Source organism: Indicator indicator, chromosome 11 (assembly GCF_027791375.1).
Source record: "Indicator indicator isolate 239-I01 chromosome 11, UM_Iind_1.1, whole genome shotgun sequence".
NCBI lineage: Eukaryota > Metazoa > Chordata > Aves > Piciformes > Indicatoridae > Indicator > Indicator indicator.
The window spans coordinates 17,041,503-17,061,683 of NC_072020.1; the positions used below are offsets into that span (position 1 = coordinate 17,041,503).

Genomic DNA, 20,181 nt, shown 5'->3' on the forward strand with positions numbered 1-20,181 from the left:
GATCCCTGGGGTGCCTTCCAGCCTGGCACTCTGTGTTTCTAGTGCAGGTGACCTCCCCAGGTTCAGAGGCTGACAGCCAGATGAAACCACAGGCTGCAGAAGCTGTCCAGTGCTTCTCCTGTGCCACACAGGGTGGGTGGGTGGCGGCAGTGTGAAGCTGAGCACGCTGGCAGCACAAAGCAGCAGGCTGCGTTGCTGAGATCTGAACACGTCAGTCCGTCTGCTCTCTGGGGGATTATGGCTCCTACCACAGAGGAAGCTTCAATCAGAGGCTTTTACAGTCATCTGATTTACAAATAAAGTGCAGTGAGCTGGATGAAGATGTGCAGAAGCCCACTGCCTGCCCGCAGCTGTCACTCTCGTCGAATCAGAGAATGGAAGGAACCTCTGGAGGTCATCCAGTCCACCCCCGCTGCCAGAGCGGCGTGACCCAGGCCAGGAACACAGGAACACATCCAGGCAGCTCTTGAAAGGCTCCAGAGAAGGAGACTCCACACTGCCCCAAAGCTGGTAACTTAGAGACAGCAAGGTCACCTCAAAGATGCACACCAAGGGTGCAGGAAAGAGGAAGAACAAGCAGTACTCTGAGCTTCAGTTACACACAGTGTGTAAGTAACACATTTGAAGAGAAGGATCAAAAGGGTGGAGGTTTAACCTCTTCACTCGAGATTCCTTTGCTGCAAGAGACTGCAAGTACTGCTGAAAAATATTGTCCTGTGATTTGGTGAGATTAATAATCCTGGAATGGCTCAGGTTGGAAGGGACCTCAGAGCTCATCACCTCCAACTTCCCCACCATGGGCAGGGACACCTCTCAACTAGACTCAGCTGCTCAAAGCCTCATCCAGCCTGGCCTTCAACACCCCCAGAGAGCAGGCATCAACAACCTCCCTGGGCAGCCTATTCCAGAGTCTCACCACCCTCCTACTGAAGAACTTCTTCCTCAGATCCAATCTAACCCTGCTCTGCCTCAGCCTCAAACCCTTGTCCTCTCTCTAGACACCCTCAGGAAAAGTCCCTCTGTAGACTTCCTGTAGGATCCCTTCAGGTACTGGAAGGCAGCTCTAAGGTCTCCCTGGAGTCCTCTCCAGGCTGAAGAACCCCAGCTCCCTCAGCCTGTCCTCTCAGCAGAGGTGCTCCATAAACTGGCAGATGCATTGATGCTGCCACTGAAGGACTGTATTTGGGAATATTTCTAAGTTCCTCACACAGCTCTATATGGGGATCTGGAGGTTGTAGGTGTAACACAATGCCTCCAAGCCACATGGGATCAAGCTGGAGACTGCTGGTCTGAGCTTTTGCTGACTGAATCCAATGGAAACTAGACAGCTCAATGTGGAGCAGGAACCATTTCTGTATGGGCTGAGAACACAGCTCAGCAAGTGCTGCGTTACTCAGTCCAGCTGGAGGGAGCTGGAAGTGAGACAGGAGGTACAAAATTCCATTTCTGCTGGGATATGGAGTATTCATTGCTGACTGAAAAAGGCTGGGAAGGAGTCTTGGACAGAAACCTGGTGTCCAAGAATAGAGAGATTAATTCCACTCTGTAAACCCTATTGACATGAAGGCAAATACACAGGGAAGTCATGATCCCAACCATCTGGTTATGGGTCAAGAGAAAAAAAAAATATTTCCAGCCCCTTCAGATTTTGGGAAAAACAAGACAGGACTTGGGGGAAAGAAATGAAAAAGCCACCAACTCAGCAAACCCCAGTCCTGAGGTACACAGGAGAATCCAAGTCTCTGTGTGCAAGCCTTTACCTGTGCACTATGAAATGAAGCCACTCTCCAAGCAGTGGAAGCACAAGAGAGAGACTGCCCAGGAACGTGGTGGAGCCACCACCCCTAGAGGAGATTCTGCCCCTTGACTCTGCTCTTCTGAGACCTCACCTCAAATACTGTGTCCAGTTCTGGGGCCCCCAACACAAGAGAAACATGGACCTGCTCGAGCAGGATCAGAGGAGGGCCATGAAGGTGATCCAAGGGCTGGAGCACCTCTGCTGTGAGGGCACGCTGAAGGAGCTGGGGTTGTTCAGCCTAAAGAGAAGACACCAGACAGACCTCAGAGCTGCCTGCCAGTACCTGAAGGGATCCTACAGGAAGGCTGCAGAGGGACTTTTCCTGAGGGTGTCTAGAGACAGGACAAGGGGGAATGGTTTGGTGCTGAAGCAAAGCAGGGTTAGACTGGATCCGAGGAAGAAGTTCTTCAGTAGGAGGGTGATGAGACTCTGGAATAGGCTGCCCAGGGAGGCTGTGGCTGCCTCCTCCCTGGGGGTGTTGAAGGCCAGGCTGGATGAGGCCTTGAGCAGTTGAGTCTAGTTGAGAGGTGTCCCTGCCCATGGTGGGGAGTTCGGAGGAGATCTTTCTGAGGTCCCTCCCAACCTGGAATTCTATGATTAAAAGCTGTGTAGATGTGGTGCTGAGGGACATGGTTTAGTGGTGGAGTTGGCAGTGCTGGGTTAATGGTTGGACTTGAGCTTAAAGGTCTTCTCCTATTCTTCTAAACTATTCTGTGATTCATGGGTAGAGCAGCAGCACAGGATGATCATGTGGTGCTCCAGCGTGTCCGTCTCCATAACATCAGAGCACCAACACTAGGACATGCTGCAGAGAGGTGCTGGAATCACAGAACATTTGGGTTGGAAAACCTCTCTAAGATCATCCAGTCCAACCATCAACCCAACGCCACCGTGGCCATCAAACCACATCCCAAACTGCCATGGAATGTCCCCAGCAATGGGGACTCCACCACCTCCCTGGGCAGCCTGTTCCAACCCCTGACCATTCCTGCAGCAAAGATATTTTTCCTAATCTCCAAACTAAGCCTCCCCTGGGCACAATTTCAGGCCCTTTCCTCTTGTATCACCTGATACTGAGGAAAAGAGATTGACCCCTCAACCTCACTGCAACCTCCTCTCAGGGAGCTGTAGAGAGCAATGAGGTCTCCCCTCAGCCTCCTCTTCTCCAGGCTAAACATCCCCAGGTCCCTCAGCTGCTCCTCACCAGCTCTGTACTCCAGACCCTTCCCCAGCTTCCTTGCCCTTCTTTGGACACACTCCAGCCCCTCAATGTCTTGAGTTCTTGTCCTCAACCACGTGGAGTGCATCTCCATCAGAAGAACAAGGCTGGATGTCCTCCTTCACCCTTCAACATCCCCAGGGCACAGACAGTAGCTTATCAGTTAATTTTCCAGCAAGGTGTTGCTGCTTTCATGTGCCTGCCGTGCAGGCAAGGCAGGCAGGGTGGTTTGTCATGCAAACTCTCCTTTGGAAGGGTGTCAAAGAGATGCAGCAGACTGCCTGGCTTTGATGGCAGCCTGCTGCTTCTGGCTGTGTGCTTCCTCAGTGTCACCAGAGCCACCCTCAGCCTGCAGCAGGCTCAGAATGCTTCTCCCCTTTCTCTCCCAAGCTCTCTCACAGGGACAGAAACCCTGGTCATGAAAATACAAACTGTTGATGGTAAACAGCCTCAAAAGCCAGCAATGATTTTGGCTGCTGGAACATGCAAACGTGCCTCATTTTGGTAGAAAATCACAAAATCTCTGCACTTCCAATCAGATTCCAGAGCAGCACATCATGAGCTCTGCAAAACATCTGAGATTCTAAGGATTAAAAGCTATTTGAGGTATTTCTGTCCCCTCCTCACTCCCTCCTGTAAAAGTAAGAAGGATTTCTGCTTTTCAGAGCAGAAATGGCACTTGGTGCAGCAATGCTGACCACCACATGGCTTCAAACAAGGACAACAGCTTGCACCACCAAGCCCCCACTGCTCTGCTAATGCACCAGGGAAGTGCAGCTTTTCTGCCTGCTCACACAGGCACAGTTCCCATCTCTGGGATTACCTCCATCTTCAGAATCAACTGTGAACATTGAAGCCACTGAAAATCGATCAAGGAAAGACCAAAACATGCCTGGCACTGAAATGGGAGATTAAAAAAAAAAAAAAATCATAGTAATGAGGTCACACAATCACAGAATGGCTCAGGTTGGAAGGGATCTCAGAGTCCCTTCACCCCCCACCATGGGCAGGGACACCTCTCAACTAGACTCAGCTATTCCAGAGTCTCTCCACCCTCCTACTGAAGAACTTCTTCCTCAGCTCCAATCTAACCCTGCTCTGCCTCAGCTTCAAACCTTGTCCTGTCTCTAGACACCCTCAGGAAAAGTCCCTCTGCAGCCTTCCTGTAGGATCCCTTCAGGTACTGGCAGGCAGCTCTAAGGTCCCTCTGGAGCCTTCTCTTCTCCAGGCTGAACACCCCCAGCTCCCTCAGCCTGTCCTCACAGCAGAGGTGCTCCAGCCCTTGGATCATTGTGGCCTCCTCTGGACTCTGTGTCCTTCTGCTGGGGACACCAGAACTGGAGGCAGGATTGGAGGTGGGGTCTCAGTAAGCAGAGTCAAGGGGCAGAATCCCCTCTCTTGCCCTGCTGCCCACACTCCTCTGGATGCAGCCCAGCACACAGCTGCCTTCTGGGCTGCACGAGGGCACTGCTGGCTCATGGGGAGCTGCTCAGCAACCAACACCCCCAAGGCTCTTCCTGCAGAGCTGTTCTCAACACCCTCTGCACCCAGCCTGGATTTGTGGCTGGGATTGGCCTGACTCATGTGAGAGGTCCTGTCCTGACAGGGCACAGAAAATGGGTTACAACAATTTATTTGCCACTTAAGGATTTCTCCAGCATGGAGTCATCTCAGTCCTCATCCACCCTCCTTCCTTTGATGTCCAAGCAGAGCATGGGGAGGTTAATGCCAGGGTGCCACCACATCCATGCCACACATGGCTGGTTAGACAGCCCTTATGGTGCTAATGTGGCCTGCACAAGACAGAGCTGCTGCTCTACTTATTACATTAGGACTACTCTAATTTAAATTGCTTGGAACATGGCCAACATTCTGCTGCAACTGGCATGCTGCAGTCCCAGCTTCAATGCATCTTTGTTCAACAACTTCAGCTGCATGGGAAGATGCTGACTTCAGCAAGGTGTGAGCTGGAGCCCAGGCATGACATCTTCAGTACATTTTTCTCTAGGGCTTTGTGAAGCTAAGAGGCCTGGCAAAGAGGCAGTTTGTTTAGTGGCCCTCATGCCCTGCCCTCCCCTCCCAGTGACACAAGTGCTCCAGCAGTTCCTCATGATGCAGACAAAATTGGGAGCCTCAAACCTGCAACACTAATGAAGGGACTCATTTTGATCTGTTCTAACATCTGCTGCACACATCAGGGCCACAAGCTCTTCATATGCTGAAGTAAAACCCACACTGAGACCTTGTGCAGCCACACCACACAGGTACAGGGGTTGGCCACAAGTGAGAAAACTCCACAGTCCAAATCTGAGCCATTTTACTAGCAGGGAGTAAGCAGCCATGAGGCAGGCTGGGGATGGAGGGCCTGTTTCTTGTGGGAAGCAAGCATGGGGCAAGCTTCTGTCTGGTTTTGAATCAGTGAGAACCCAGGAGTGCCTAGGTTCAGCAGTCACAAGCAGTGTCAGGAAGTCTTCCTGTCTTCCTGAAAGCCAAGCAGCAGTAAAGCCTCTGAAGTCTGACAGCAGTGAAACCTGAAGAGTGCCATTTCCACAGTTGGGGGGACCCTGAATCCATTCTTTGCCCCCTATCTCTACTACTCAATCTAATACCATGATTACATTTGCTCCTCATTAAATCCTACTGCTTCACTCTCCAGTGCAGCCAGCTTCTGACAGCAGATTTCCAGACCTGCTGTCTGAAAAGCCATGCCCCCTCTCAGCAAATACAGGCAGGAAGGGAGCAAACCCATCATTTCCCCTTCTGCTCCCTTCCTCCCTCTCCTCCTTTCCTCTGGCTGCTGGATTGCTCCTTGCTCTGCTCCTGGAGGTGATCAGAAACTGGCTCAGAAGGTTTGCCTTGCAGGGACAAAGCCCCACCAACTGCCTGCCTAGATCCACACTTCTGGCTCCTGCCTCTTCCTCACAGCATCTACACCTTTCTCACCTTCCATTCCTCTGGTTTTCCTTCTTTTCCATCACAGCCATCTGCTGCACACCTCAGCAGGCTCAGTGCAGGAACCAAAGGGAGTCACCAGGACAAGACTGATGGACACCTTAATCCTTCACACTCTGAAGGTGTAAAGAAGGGCAGCAGGGCACACCAGCTAGCAATGAAAACCAAACCACAGAGAGCCTAACTGCCCCATTTCTGGAAAGTCTGCTGCTCACAGCAATAAGCATCACCCTTTAGGGTACAACACTGGATGCACTGCACAGCTGAGGCTGAGTGGTCGTTCTGTCCTTGCCACTTTTGCTTGCTGACTGTTTTTAAGGCTCATTTCCCTGCCCTTTTCTTCTTGAGATCATCAGGCAATCTCTAGGTGAAGACCTCACTATTAACAAATGCAGTCAGACATTAGTTTAAGACCCATGAAGCCATCTAGGGAATCACAAGGAGGGTTACCTACCAAATTTTTGGTCAAACCTCCAGGCTGGAACGTGAGCATTGTGCTTCAGGTTGCTGTTTGGTGGCAGAGGCACTGTGACATAGATGGGACCGTTCACGGGGACGGGAGTCCCATCGCTGTTGAGGAGGTGGACACTGACTGCAGTGACAGGGGTGAGGTCATACCTGGTGCTGTTTCCTGCCAAGAGAAGGGATGAACACAGTGACTACAGGACTTCCCAGACACACTTCTGGTTCAGCACCACAGTACTGCACCAAAGTGTTACCCCAGGGACAGCAGAAGTCATCCTCCCTGCCTTACCAAACTCACAGCAGGCAGAGGCAGTGTGCTTCTGTATTCTACATGGGGTTACAGACAGGGTGGGGTTGGAAGAGGCCTTAAAGGTCATCCAGTTCCAAGCCCCTGCCATGGGCAGGGACACCTTCCACCAGCCCAGCTTGATCAAGGCCTCATCCAACCTGGATGGCAGGTTGGATGGCCCCAGAGCTATCCAGTGGCAGGCTTGAAGGCCTCAGAAATTCACTGAGCAAGAATCATAGAATGGTTTGAGATGGAAGGCACCTCCAAAGCTCATCCAGTCCAAGCCCCTGCACTCAGCAGGGACATCCTCCACTACAGCAGCTTGCTCAGAGCCTTCTCCAGCCTCACCTTGAAGATCTCCAGGCACAGGGCCTCAACCACCTCCCTGGGCAACCTGTTGCAGTGTTCCAACACCCTCATGGCACAGAACTTGTTCCTCACATCCAAACTAAATCTGCTCTGCTCTCATTTCAAACCATTGTCCCTTGTCCTGTCCCTGCAGGCCTTTGCAAACAGTCCCTCTGCAGCCTTCTTGTAGCCCCCTTCAGGTACTGACAGGCTGCTGTTAGGTCTGCCTGAAGCCTTCTCTCCTCCAGGCTGGACAACCCCAGCTCCCTCAGCCTGTCCTGGTGGCAGAGGTGCTGCAGCATTCAGCTCACCACCTTGCCCAGCCCCCAGGTGCTCGTGACAAAGATGAATGCTTCTCTTTTCTGTCACGACGCCACATTAGAATCACTGCTTATGAAACTCCCCCATGCTATAAAATTGATAAGCACACAGACAGAACAAACAGGAATGGACTCAATAAATGTCAGCTTTCATTTATTGCTTGTCATTTGTGACATCTGGTGACCTGTGAAGAGCTCTAAAAATAAATCAGAGGAAAATCAGACTTGACTCTTTATAAAGAAACAAACAGCTCCAAGCCAGCAGGAACAATGGGGAGCAACCAACTGGGTCCTTTGCTGCAGGTATGGGAAATTTGATTTGGTTAAAAGGATGGCCTCCAGGGAGACCTAACAGGAACACACTTCATGGCAGCTAGCTAAGAGCTGTCCTATGAGGACAGGCTGAGGGAGCTGGGGGTGTTCAGCCTGCAGAAGAGAAGGCTCCAGGCAGACCTAACAGCAGCCTGCCAGTACCTGAAGGGGGCTACAAGAAGGCTGCAGAGGGACTGTTTGCAAAGGCCTGCAGGGACAGGACAAGGGGCAATGGTTTGAAATGAGAGCAGAGCAGGTTTAGATTGGATGTGAGGAACAAGTTCTGTACCATGAGGGTGCTGGAACACTGCAACAGGTTGCCCAGGGAGGTGGTTGAGGCCCCATGACTGGAGATCTTCAAGGTGAGGTTGGAGAAGGCTCTGAGCAAGCTGCTGTAGTGGAGGATGTCCCTGCTGAGTGCAGGGGGATTGGACTGGATGAGCTTTGGAGGTCCCTTCCAACCCAAACCATTCTGGAATTCTATGATGAATACTAGAACTGAGTTGCTGGAAATGAACAAGAGCTCTCCACATCTCTGCAGACATAGAAATAAACTGAAACAACAGAGGAGTAACTGGGGGAAGAGGAGAGGGGGGACAGAAAGGAAGAGAGAGAGAAGAGAACACTACAAAATCTCTCAAGCAAATTACTGCTGATGTTTTTTTGGAATTCTCAATCTTGCTCCTATTTTTCTGTTTCTTTTTGGAACAGAAATGCTACAAAATCCCCAGCAGCTGGTGATCTCATTTCTAATTCCTTCAAAAGTTGTCCAGATGAAATCTTCCCTTGGAGATGAAGAAAAGGAAGCCAATCCAAGTTTGGGATTTTGACGTTTCATGTTTCCACAGCAGGATAAACCTCTATTAAAAAGAGGGGGCACCTTCCACTCCACTGCAGTGCACTTACAAACACTTTTGATTAGTTGTCTAGATTACACCACTCAGAAAACAAGGCTCCAGTTTCTCAAACCTCATTTCTTTGCTGGTCTTTTGTGGCATGCTTTTATCTGAAGGCTATTTAAAGTAAAATCCAGGAGCCTCAAGTTCACCTAGCAAACCTCCCATCATGCAAGCACACAGAAGACTGAAAATCCAGGGGTGCATCCATGCGTTTTGCATGAGCCTAGGAGGTAACACAGGAGAAAGATAATGTCCTGGTTGTGTAGTTCCCATGAGAGATGATCACCTGAAATCTTGGCAAGACCTCTTTTCACTGAATAAAATCAAGGGTGGGAAGCTGGGTTGCAAAGCACTAAGGAAAGACCTGGGAGAGAGGAATCCCACACACATTGTCAACAGTTTGTCCTCTGGGTTTAGAGATAAAAAGGGATGAGGTGAAGAAGCAGACAGAGAAGGGAGATCAAGTGCATTCCTTTGTCTGCAGAAAGATCAAGAGATAACAGATCATGTCTGAGTATGGAAAGGCAAGGGAAAACGAAGGTTGAAGATGAGAAGAGGGAAATGATGGAGAGATAGGAGGAGATAGGAGGAGAGGTACACACTGGAACAGACAGAAGGGCTCGAGTGAGGCCCCAGACACCTTTCTGACTGTAACAGAAAAGGAGATATTCAGATGTGCACATTGGGAGTCACCTAGATCAACACATCACAAGTCAATGCACCCTGAGAAGCAGCAGGGAAGCACCTCAAGAGGTCTTTTAGCCTTCTTCAAAGCAGGCTTAGTTACTGCTAGGCCACCCTCACAGGTGACTAACTCTGGCAAACACCCTCAAGCAACTGATTCAACAGCTTCAGCTACCCTCAGCACAGCAAGGCTTCCCTGCTTCCCACTGCCCTGAATCTCAGCCCACTGCCTGCCTTCTAACTCAAGATGGGACACACAGAAACCATTCTTCCTCTCTTCACCTCAGTAATTTGGGAATTTGAAGATTGCTGTGCCCAGTTCATCTGCTTTTCTCTAGCTTACACAATTATTTCAGCCAAGCCTAAATGAGGAGTGGAAGGAGGGTTAACAGGCAGTTGCCATCATAAAAACGTATTACAGCTCTGAACTGAGCAGTGGTTGTGTTTCCACCAGGAATTTTCTTTGTTTGCCCTTTGCTGCTGGATGAATTTGGCACCTTTTTGGCTGAAGCTGGATTCAAAAGTCTTAACAAAGCCACTGAAAGAACAGAGCATTAAACCCCTGGTGTACAGAAACAGCATTTACTTTTAGAAACAAAAGTTAAGAACTCTGTGGCATGCTCAAAGCCTCTTTGGTCACTTTATGTTAACCTCTGTTCTTGGAGACTTAGCTCTCAACTACAAGTTCAACAAACTTCCCTGATCTCCCAAGGCCAAGGAGTCTTCAGAGATTCATGGAATGGTTTGGGTTGGATAGACCTTAAGGATCATTCAGTCCCAACCCCCTGCCATGGGCAGAGACACCTCCCACCAGCCCAGCTTGCTCAAGGCTTCATCCAACCTGGCCTTGAACACCTCCAGGGAGGAGGCAGCCACAACCTCCCTGGGCAGCCTGTTCCACTGCCTCACCCCCTCACGGGCAAGAATTGCTTCCTCATGGCTCATCTCAGTCCAGCTTCTTCCAGCTCAAAGCCATTGCCCCTTGTCCTGTCATTCCAGGCCTTTGTCAAAAGTCCCTCCCCAGCTCTCCTGCAGCCCCTTCAGGTACTAGAAGGCTGCTCTAAGGTCTCCCTGGAGCCTTCTCTTCTCCAGGCTGAACAGCCCCAACTCTCCCAGCCTGTTGACATAGGGAAGGTTCTCCATCCCTCTGACCATTTTGGTAGCCTCCTCTGGACCCTCTCCAGCAGTTCCATGTCCTTGTGCTTCATCTTTGCTGTTCAGTAGCCTCCTTTAAGGGACAGTAGACCTTGCTCTCTTGCTTACTGAGCAGCATTTTGCTAGGGCAGCTGAACCTGTCATGGTGCCTGAACTGCAATGATGTGCTGGAATGGGAACAGTGACATGGCCAAAAGCCAACCCCTGCACCAAGATGGAAGCAGAGCAGAGCCAGGGCAGCAGCTTACCTGTTCCATTCCCATCCAGTCCCTGCAAATAAGGGAAGCTGTCCACCTCCCAGGGTGAGCTGGCTGCAGTCAGGTATGCTGTCAGGTCACTGTAGCTGGTGTTCTCTGGCAACCTGACAGATCTCCTCTGAAAGTGAACCTGTGGCTGGGTCCGTGCGCCTGCACAAACAGAAAGTGATTTTTGGTCCCAGGTGGGCAGAGTGTTTAGGTGCCCATGGTTAGGGTTGCACATTCAAAGGGAGGCTTTTCATGATAAATTGCAGCAGCTTGAGGAGCACAGGAACATCAGAAGGAGAGAGAAGCAAAGCCACCATTTTTACATTCATTGTGCTGTTCCCATTCTTTTTCTACAAGCAGTCCCAAGCAAAATCATGAAGGCATCTAGTGCTTGGATCTTTCCCTGGACCACCTCCAATTCCATTACAGGCTTCTTTTATGAGCAAAGCTGAGCTCAGAAGCAGGACATGTGAAAGCTTAGGAAAGCACCCACTTCACCACCTTTGCTGAAGATCTGTTTCTCCTGCAATAGCCAGATAAAAGCAGTTGATACTCTTGAAAGTGATTTTCCAAGTCCCAATTAACTGCTGCGTGTAATTTTCAAAAAGCTGTGGCCACATGAACTACCTCTGGGGCTGAGATAAGAGTCTCTGATTATTTAAATGCAAGAAAAGATTCACTTGACAAAGCCTGGATGAAAAGTTTGCTTCTTTTCTCACACAAAGATCTAACCAGAAGCAGATGACTGGCTTGGGAGCTTTCTCCTTCCTCTGTCTTGCACAGTCTCAAGATCACTAGGTGATAATTGAAAGGTCTTTGCTTGCAACATGATTTAAGAGTACTTCATGCACTGTGGCATTTCATGTCTCATTTAAAGCCCAGTTTATAAAGTCAACAAGTTCTTTGCAGTGGATGCTCACCACCAGCACTGTTTAGCAACACACAGCAAGGCTCCATCTCCAAGGACCTGTGTGCAACATGCAAATCCCTTTGTAAATCCAGAGCTATTCAGCTCTCCACAGCTCACAGAACGCTCCCCACACAGCACACGACCAAGAGGCCAAAGGGTTTTGTCTTAATTCACCTTTGACTACATGGCTCAAAGATGTCAACTCAAAACAATTTTGCTCCTTTGCCTCTATTAGTCCCTCGTGGTGCTTTTAGGTTCCACATAACTCCACTGAGAGGAAGATTCATAAAATGGGGTGGGTTTGGAAGGGATCATGAAGATCATCCAGTTCCAACCCCCTGCCATGGGCAGGGACACCTCCCACCAGCCCAGCTTGCTCAAGGCCTCATCCAGCCTGGCCTTGAACACCTCCAGGGAGGGGGCATCCACAACCTCCCTGGGCAACCTGTTCCAGTGTCTCCCCACCCTCATTGTCAAGAATTTCTTCCTCATCTTCAGTTTCAATCTGCCCTCTTCCAGCCTCAATCCATTGCCTTTCATCCTATGACTACAAGCCCTTGTGAACATCTCCTCAGCTTTCTAAGTGCCAGTGCCATTAATCAGGAGCCTGGAACATTTTCCTGCATTATTTTCAAGCAGCAGCTGGAACTGTGAGAAAACATAAAACTCCACAGCACAAACTTTGCACTGGCCAGCAAAAACTGCTGGGTAGGTGAGCAAGCATCTCCAAAGAGCTGATGGTTGTCATTCCTTTGGTAATTTTCCAAGAAAAAAAAATATCTATCAAATCACCCTTCTCTTTTCATTCCTGAAAGAGGTATTTCTAGCAGGCTCTCAAGACTGGCAGCCCCCCTAAAGTGTCTCAGTCATTAAACAAGACCCATGTGGAAAGGGAAGACACCTCCCTTACCCAACGTCCAGGCTTGACTGGAAAACAACATTTAAATGAGCTGACTGAAATGAACTGGGGGAAGCCTCCTCTCCAGAGTGCTCTGCTGTGCCTCAGGGAGCTTCTGACTGCACTGCTGAGCACAGGGATGAGAACCCAGATTGACAAAACAACCTAGAAAATGCAATAAAAGCAACCACAAAGGATCTGGCACTGGGATTCTCACTAACAGCTGAGTGCAGACTGGTGGGGTCTTCTGCTACCTCTCTGGGTAAGATCAGTTATTCAAGTTGCCAAGGATTGGGTTTGTATTTCCAGAGATCTGAACTAAGAATTAAAAGCAAAGTTACTGCTGAGTGTCACGCAGCAGTTTACAGGGAGGGCTCTCCATAAAAAATGGTTGCTGTGTAGCACTGGAAGAGTCAGGAGCTGCCAACTTTTCACCAGCCAGGGAGGACTCAAAGGCAGCCTCAGGTTCTTGAATCCCACAGGCAACACAGAGCCTTCCAATGGCTGAGCCCCAAACCTGTCAGGAAACCTGGGCAATAATCAGCTGGGATGCAAGCTCTGAGGTGGCAAAGCAGCTTCCTCTGTAGGTAGTGGATATCCACAAAATACACTACTGTGGAGTAGACAATTTGCACCCTACATCTAACTCCTTGACACTCTTATTCACCCAGAGCCTGACAGTCACCCTGGCCTTCCCCTCAGACCTTTGGTTGGGTCTCCCCAAACTGGGCAAGAGACTTCAAAGGGGCAGAATACCAGGAGCTACCAGCAAAAGGCTTGTGAGAGAAGCAGCTACCAAGGCTTTTGCCTTCTCTCACCACTCATACAAGATAACACAATGTACTCCCTCAGAAGAGGTCACAGAGGATTCATAGATTAACAGAATCCTAGAATGGGTTGGGTTGGAAAGGACCTTCAGGATCATCCAATTCCAACCCCCTTGCCATGGGCAAGGACACCTCCCACCAGTCCAGCTTGCTCAAGGTCCCATCCAACCTGGCCTTGAACACCTCTGGGAAGGGGGCATCCAGGATTTGGGAGCATGTTTGGGAATAGACTTATTGAGGGAATTGGAAGTGGTAAAATGGAGAGAAAGGCTTGTGCTGACCAGAGCCTTCAAGTATTTTTCAGCAAGTCAGCACTTACTGAAGGCTGGGAGTGGATTCTTATTGCTCCTCTACTGAAGAGCTTCTAAAACCCAAACCCAAGCATAGGGCTGGCCAGGGAGAGGTAACAAGAGGTAAAGGACCACTGAGTACTGATCTTGTCTTCTTCAAAGATCCTCTTCTCAACACACTGACCATGACTCAAATGCTGTCAGCTCCAGCTGGCCACCTGAAGATGTACCCACCTCAAGGAGTAAGGACTGTAAGGGACTTCTTGTCACACTGGATGCATGACCACGCTGGCCCCTGAGCTTCAATCTGTGTGAAGTCCCATGTGAAGCATCCTCAATTCATGCCCTGAGAGTTGATGGCAGAGGGTACCCACACAGCTCCCATTCACTGCAGGCTGGATCCAGCCTGTTCCTGATTGGGATGACCCAACTGAGATGACCTCGTGGCTGGCCAGCCACGTCCCTCGCAATTACTGAGGGAGCACAGCAGCAGGCTGCAAAGCCAGCAGGAAAATGGAACTGGCTGCTCCCACACAGGCAAGCTGCTCCAGTGCAGAAGAAGCTGCTAGCTTGATTCATTATTGAAAAGCCACTGGTAACTCATTGTACCAGACAGGCCTTTCTGTGCCTTCAGCTGGGGCTTCCAACAGCAGCATTCCCAGTTTGTTCCTGCTGTAATGAGCTCTGCTTTGCCCTTGCTTTTGCACGAAGGGAACTCCTGGTCAGCTCTTCTGAAACAGGGAAAAGTTGCTGGGAAATAAATTGAAGGAGTAACAGAGCAAAACTAGGTCAACAAGGAGTTTAGACAGAGACTAGAGAGGCTCCATTCAAGCGCTGGTACAACGTGTAGGCTGCCTTTCACTTAGGCTTCACCACAAGAGAACCCCAAGAAAAGGAGTGTGGCTGGTCCCACCAACTGTTTTTTACTGGGCAAGGCTGAGAGTTCCAACTCTTACAGTTGTGGCAGTTTAGGCTGGGTGCCCCCTGCCACTGCTACATGAGATACACCTCTGGTGTCCTGGGTGCCCACCCAATAGGGGTGGACACAGGAAATGGCGTATTTCTACCCATAAATCCTGCACCCTATAAATCCATCTGCAAACCCGTTCTCTTTCTCTTTCTTCCCTCTCTGCTCCCCTGGGAGATGTCCTCTCTTATCGGGTAACGGTGGGGGAGTATCTCTCTAGTCCACTTAGGCCTGACTAGGCCTAATGCCAGGAGGAGAATGGAGGGGGGGGCAGTCTCAGACCTGGCCAGCCTGAGACTTGCCTAGCAGCGGGAGGGGGAAGAAAGAGCCCTGGGGGTTTGGGTTTACCCTCAGGTGGGAAGAAGGGAAGGATTGGGAAGCCTTTGGGAATTCTGTGAGGGGTTCTGTACGCTTTGGGATACTCTTTGCCACTATGCTTTGTAGTTCTCTGTAGCTTCACCAATTGCTTTTCCATTTAAACTTTCCATCACTCTCCAATCCGTTTGTGTGAGTGTCATTCTTTTGTCCCTTTCGGGGCAAGAGACGATCTGTCTGGCCTCAAACCAGCACAACAGTACTCTGGATACCACATTCTTCTTTCATCCTCTTTCTCTGCTCTACCAGCAGAGCCAGTTACATTAATATACTGGGAACACAGTGGATCAATTCAAGGCAGGGGGGTGAGATGATGTGAAAAACACTGTCACTGGCTGTTAAATGTCCCTCCAGCCCTTTAACATCCCCATTTTTGTGAAGAAAGGAAGCTGTAAGCATGAAAAGATTGCTCTCTTTAAGTTAATTGCATAATATCAGCACATTTGCATAAGAATGAGAGTCCTGAATGCACCCTGCTAGCAGAACGCTGCTGGCAGGGCTTTCATGTGCTGTCTGCTGGTGTCCCTGGTGGCTTAGCACCCTCCACCTCATTTACCCCATCAGACAGTGGCAGCTCTCAGGCTGCAGAACACACCTACAGCAGCTGTGCTGCTCCCCAGCTCCTCCTGAGCATGCCACCAGTGCTTTTTCAGCTCCAGTTTCATCCAGTGCTAACATTAATGAAAAGCCCTCTTGTGTCTGAGTGGCTTCCAACCATAAAAGAGACACCAGGAAGGCATAATTGTATTCTGTTCCCTCAGACAGGACAAGGTTACCTTGGTATTGCTCTGTTTGTTAACTCTCTGGTAGGGTTTTAAATCCCAGAATGGCTCAGGTTGGAAGGGACCTCAGAACTCATCTGCTCCTACCTCCCCACCATGTTCCCCAGCTCCCTCAGCCTGTCCTCATATAGCAAAGGTGCTCCAGCCCTTGGGTCACTTTTATGACCCTCCTCTGGACCCGCTCCAGCAGGTCCATGCCTCTCTTGTGATGGGGCCCCAGAACTGGAGGCAGGATTGGAGGTGGGGTCTCAGTAGAGAAGAGCCAAGGGGCAGAATCCCCTCTCTTGCCCTGCTGCCCACACTTCTCTGGATGCAGCCCAGCACACAGCTGCCTTCTGGGCTGCATGAGGGCACTGTTGGCTCATGGGGAGCTGGTCAGCAACCAACACGCCCAAGTCTCTTTCTTCAAGGCTGCTCTCTACACATTCTGCACCCAGCCTGGATTTGTGCCTGGGACTGACCAGACAAATACGAAGTGACGGTAATCATAATGCAGGTGAAGAAGACTCAGTTTATGCACAGCAGAGTGCTGCCAGGAAGGGGATCCCCTTACTTTGGCTCACCAAGGTATCTTTAAACACTCCTGTCTCTTAGTAGCCAGACTTACCTCAGCCATCAGAGCAGCTGGGCTAGGTTAGCTCAGATCCCTCGGTCAGCTGAATGTTTGGTTCTTGACTGTGCATTTCAGCAAGTACAGTGTTCACCTGACTGATCCTGCAGCTGCTTTGTGCAAAGGTGGGTTGGATTTTACTCTTCTAATTCAGTGGCTTTCACCCTGTGGTGTCTGGGTTTGCTAAGGGGTCCAGTATTTGAGAAAAGCAAGTTTACAGAGGGGATACAGCAATGCAGACAGCAGATTTGTTCTGGGGTTTTTATGCCCTACATTTAAGGCATTCACAGTAGGAAGCAATAAAAAATAAACCCAAAAGATTCTTAAGACAGGAAGAACTTCAGAAAATGTTTGCTGCAAGGATGGTTAAATGGGGCTAGATGAAAAAACATCCAACATCCAACACAGGGTGAAAGAAATGTGACCTCTAGTTCTCACTTGGCACACCCAAGTCCAAACTTGTTTACTCCCACTTAGGGATGAATTCAGCTCTTGATCAGTTGGTGAAACCATCCCCCACAGGAGCATTCCCTGGGGAACTCAGAGCAGCTCCCCATGACAGACCAGCCTCCCCCACGGGGCAGAGATCAGCACTCCAATGTCAGCTCTGACTTCCAAACAGCAGCAGCATACCTTGAAATCCTGAGACTATCTGGACTACATCGTCATAGACCATGAGGGTGGCCGAGCGTTCGGGGAGCAGGCCGAGACTCAGCGAGGAGAACACTGCGGGAGAGAAGGGGTTAGGTGGGACAGGCTTCAGTTCTTGTCAGCACAGCAACAGCAGCACTCATTCCTTCCCCAGTTTGGTACAAGCAGGACAGCCAGGCTATTCAAATCCTATTGCACGTGTGACAGAACCCACAGGCATTTTCTACACCAAAGCGTTCCATGGCCAGGACAGCGGCAGGGGCTGCACAGAGCCAGGGGTCTGCAGTCCGCCTCCTGCAAGTCCTGCAGGGTAGCTGAAGTGCAGAAGAGTGCAAAGCAGGGTTTGGGGTCACCATTTGCAGCTCCACAGAGAGGTAAGGAGTGAACCCTCCCTAAGCTTGACTGCATCCCTTCCCCGTTCAAGGGCTGAGCTTCTCACCATAGGAAGCCTGGGATGAAAACTTACTTGGAGATCCTTTGAGGAGACAGACAGATAAAGTTTGCTGAACAGCTCTGCACAATTTGCTGTGAAACACAGCATGTCCTCACTGAGTCACCAGAGCTGTACAGAGCAAAGCACTGTCAGTCAAGGGGTGATGCAAAATGGGACTGGCATTTGCTGCAAGAACTCTGCCTGCAAGGACCTCCTCATGCACTGAGCACTGACATCCCTTACAGGGGATATACACACACAGCTCTGGGCAGTGAGGAACATGAGGTCATTTCATGTCAAGTTCTTCAGATCCAGAAGACCAGAAGTATGTCCAGAATTAGCCCAAAAGAGCAGTAAGAAGGGGTCCTGCCTGCAGCTCTCAAAGATTGAAGGCACTCCAGTGAGACCTCACCTCCAATCCTGCATCCAGTTCTGGTGTCCCCAGCAGAAGAAGGACACAGAGCTGCTGGAGTGAGCAAGGAGGAGGCCACAAAGATGATCCAAGGGCTGGAGCACCTCTGCTATGAGGACAGGCTGAGGGAGCTGGGGGTGTTCAGCCTGGAGAAGAGAAGACTCCAGGGGGACCTCAGAGCTGCCTGCCAGTACCTGAAGGGATCCCACAAGAAGACTGCAGAGGGACTTTTCCTGAGGGTGTCTAGAGGCAGGACAAGGGGGAATGGTTTGAAGCTGAGGCAGAGCAGGGTTAGACTGGATCTGAGGAAGAAGTTCTTCAGTAGGAGGGTGGTGAGACTCTGGAACAGGCTGCCCAGGGAGGCTGTGGCTGTCTCCTCCCTGGAGGTGTTCAAGGCCAGGCTGGATGAGGCCTTGAGCAGCTGAGTCTAGTTGAGAGGTGTCCCTGCCCATGGTGGGGAGGTTGGAGGAGATGAGCTCTGAGGTCCCTTCCAACCTGAGCCATTCTGAGATTTTCTTTGAAGCACATCTACACATCAGACAGCTCAGTGTAAGTAGCACCAAGGCTACAGAGTTACAAACTGTGGTTGTCTTTACACTTAATTGGTCTGAAGAAAGCCACAGTAATATAGACAGCCTGGGGAGCTCAGAACATAAACCATGCCAACATCTTCTTCCATATGTGCCAGACCAGAATGCCTACATAACTCCTATGCTTCCCTTGGGCTTTTCTGACCAATCTAATCCCAGCATGACAAAGGCAGAAAGTCCCAGTTTTTCAGGCCAGAAGGCTGCTGTGATGATCCAGTCTTACTGCTGTGTAACTACAGCTTCCCTGAATTCATCACAGAATTGTTTGGCTTGGAAAAGGCCTCTGAGATCATCCTGTCCAACCATCAACCAAACCATGTCCCCAGGTGCCATGGCCGCACATTCCTTGAACACCTCCACGGATGGGGACTCTGCCACCTCCCTGCCAGCCTGTGCCAATCCCTGACCACTCTGGCAGCAAAGAAATTTTTCCTCATCTCCAACCTAACCTCCCCTGGCACAGTTTCAGGTAATTTCCTCTCTTTCTATTATGTGATCCTAAGGAGAAGAGACCAACCCCCACCTGGCTCCAGCCTCCTCTCAGGGAGCTGTGAGAGCAATGAGGTCTCCCCTCAGCCTCCTCTTCTCCACACTAAACACCCCCAGGTCCCTCAGCTGCTCCTCACCAGCCCTCTTCCCCAGACCCCTCCCCAGCTTTCTTGCCCTTCTCTGGACCTGCTCCAGCCCCTCAATGTCCTTCTTGGAGTGAGGGCCCAAAACTGAACCCATCACTGACTGCCTCAGATCCAACAGCTGTGCTACTCTAGAAAACACACAGCCAAGGCAGCCAGTTCTCATGTCAAGGTATCCCTGGTGAAGAACATCCCACCACAGCCATGTTCTAGTAGGCAGCTGAGGGCAGGTCAGCAATGTTCCTCTGAGGTAGCACTCAAGCCAGCCATCTTTCCATACGAGCCTGCTAGTTCTCCTGTCCCTTCCCTGTTCCCCATGAAGGCAGTGATGGACTCTGATCAGATTCCTCCATGGGCTTTCTCTCTGGTGAATACAAATTAAGCTCTTCTCAGCTTTCCCTGGAAGCCACATGTCCATGTTTTTTAATCATACCTGATGTAATCCTTAAACACTTCTCTTGAAGCATGGATCCAGAGTGGGCACATGTTCCCCTGAGTGGCTATAGCAGGGGTAAGCTCTGCAATGCCATACTTTGTCTTCTCAGGCTTTATTTCACAGGCAAGGACCAGATCATGGAATGGTTTGGGTTGGAAGGGACCTCCAAAGGGCATACAGTCCAACCCCCCTGCACTCAGCAGGGACATCCTCCACTACAGCAGCTTGCTCAGAGCCTTCTCCAGCCTCACCTTGAAGATCTCCAGGCATGGGGCCTCAACCACCTCCTGAGCAACCTGTTGCAGTGTTCCAGCACCCTCATGGTACAGAACTTCTTCCTCACATCCAATCTAAATCTGCTCTGCTCTCATTTCAAACCATTGCCCCTCGTCCTGTCCCTGCAGGCCTTTGCAAACAGTCCCTCTACAGCCTTCTTGTAGCCCCTTCAGGTACTGGCAGGCTGCTATTAGGTCTGCCTGGAGCCTTCTTTTCTCCAGGCTGAACAACCCCAGCTCCCTCAGCCTGCTCTTGCAGCAGAGGTGCTCCCATCCCATGATCATCTTTGTGGCCTCCTCTGGACCTGCCCCATGAGGTCCATGTCCTTCCTGTGTGGAGTGCTCCATAGCTGGACACAGCACTGCAGGTGAGGTCTCAGCAGAGCAGGGGAGCAGAATCCCCTCTC

The 20,181-nt window shown here is 50.4% G+C and overlaps 1 protein-coding gene across 1 annotated transcript in view; it reads right to left on the reverse strand.

Annotated features, from left to right (window-relative positions):
- FAM171A1 (family with sequence similarity 171 member A1) overlaps nucleotides 1–20,181 on the reverse strand; it is a 74,869-nt gene that overhangs the window by 12,309 nt on the left and 42,379 nt on the right. Inside the window, exons 3-5 of the mRNA XM_054384796.1 lie at nucleotides 16,979–17,071; nucleotides 10,690–10,848; nucleotides 6,424–6,600 (exon numbers count right to left, since the gene is read on the reverse strand). Of these exons, the coding sequence (XP_054240771.1) occupies nucleotides 6,424–6,600; nucleotides 10,690–10,848; nucleotides 16,979–17,071 (429 nt within the window). The remainder of the gene's footprint in view (nucleotides 1–6,423; nucleotides 6,601–10,689; nucleotides 10,849–16,978; nucleotides 17,072–20,181) is intronic.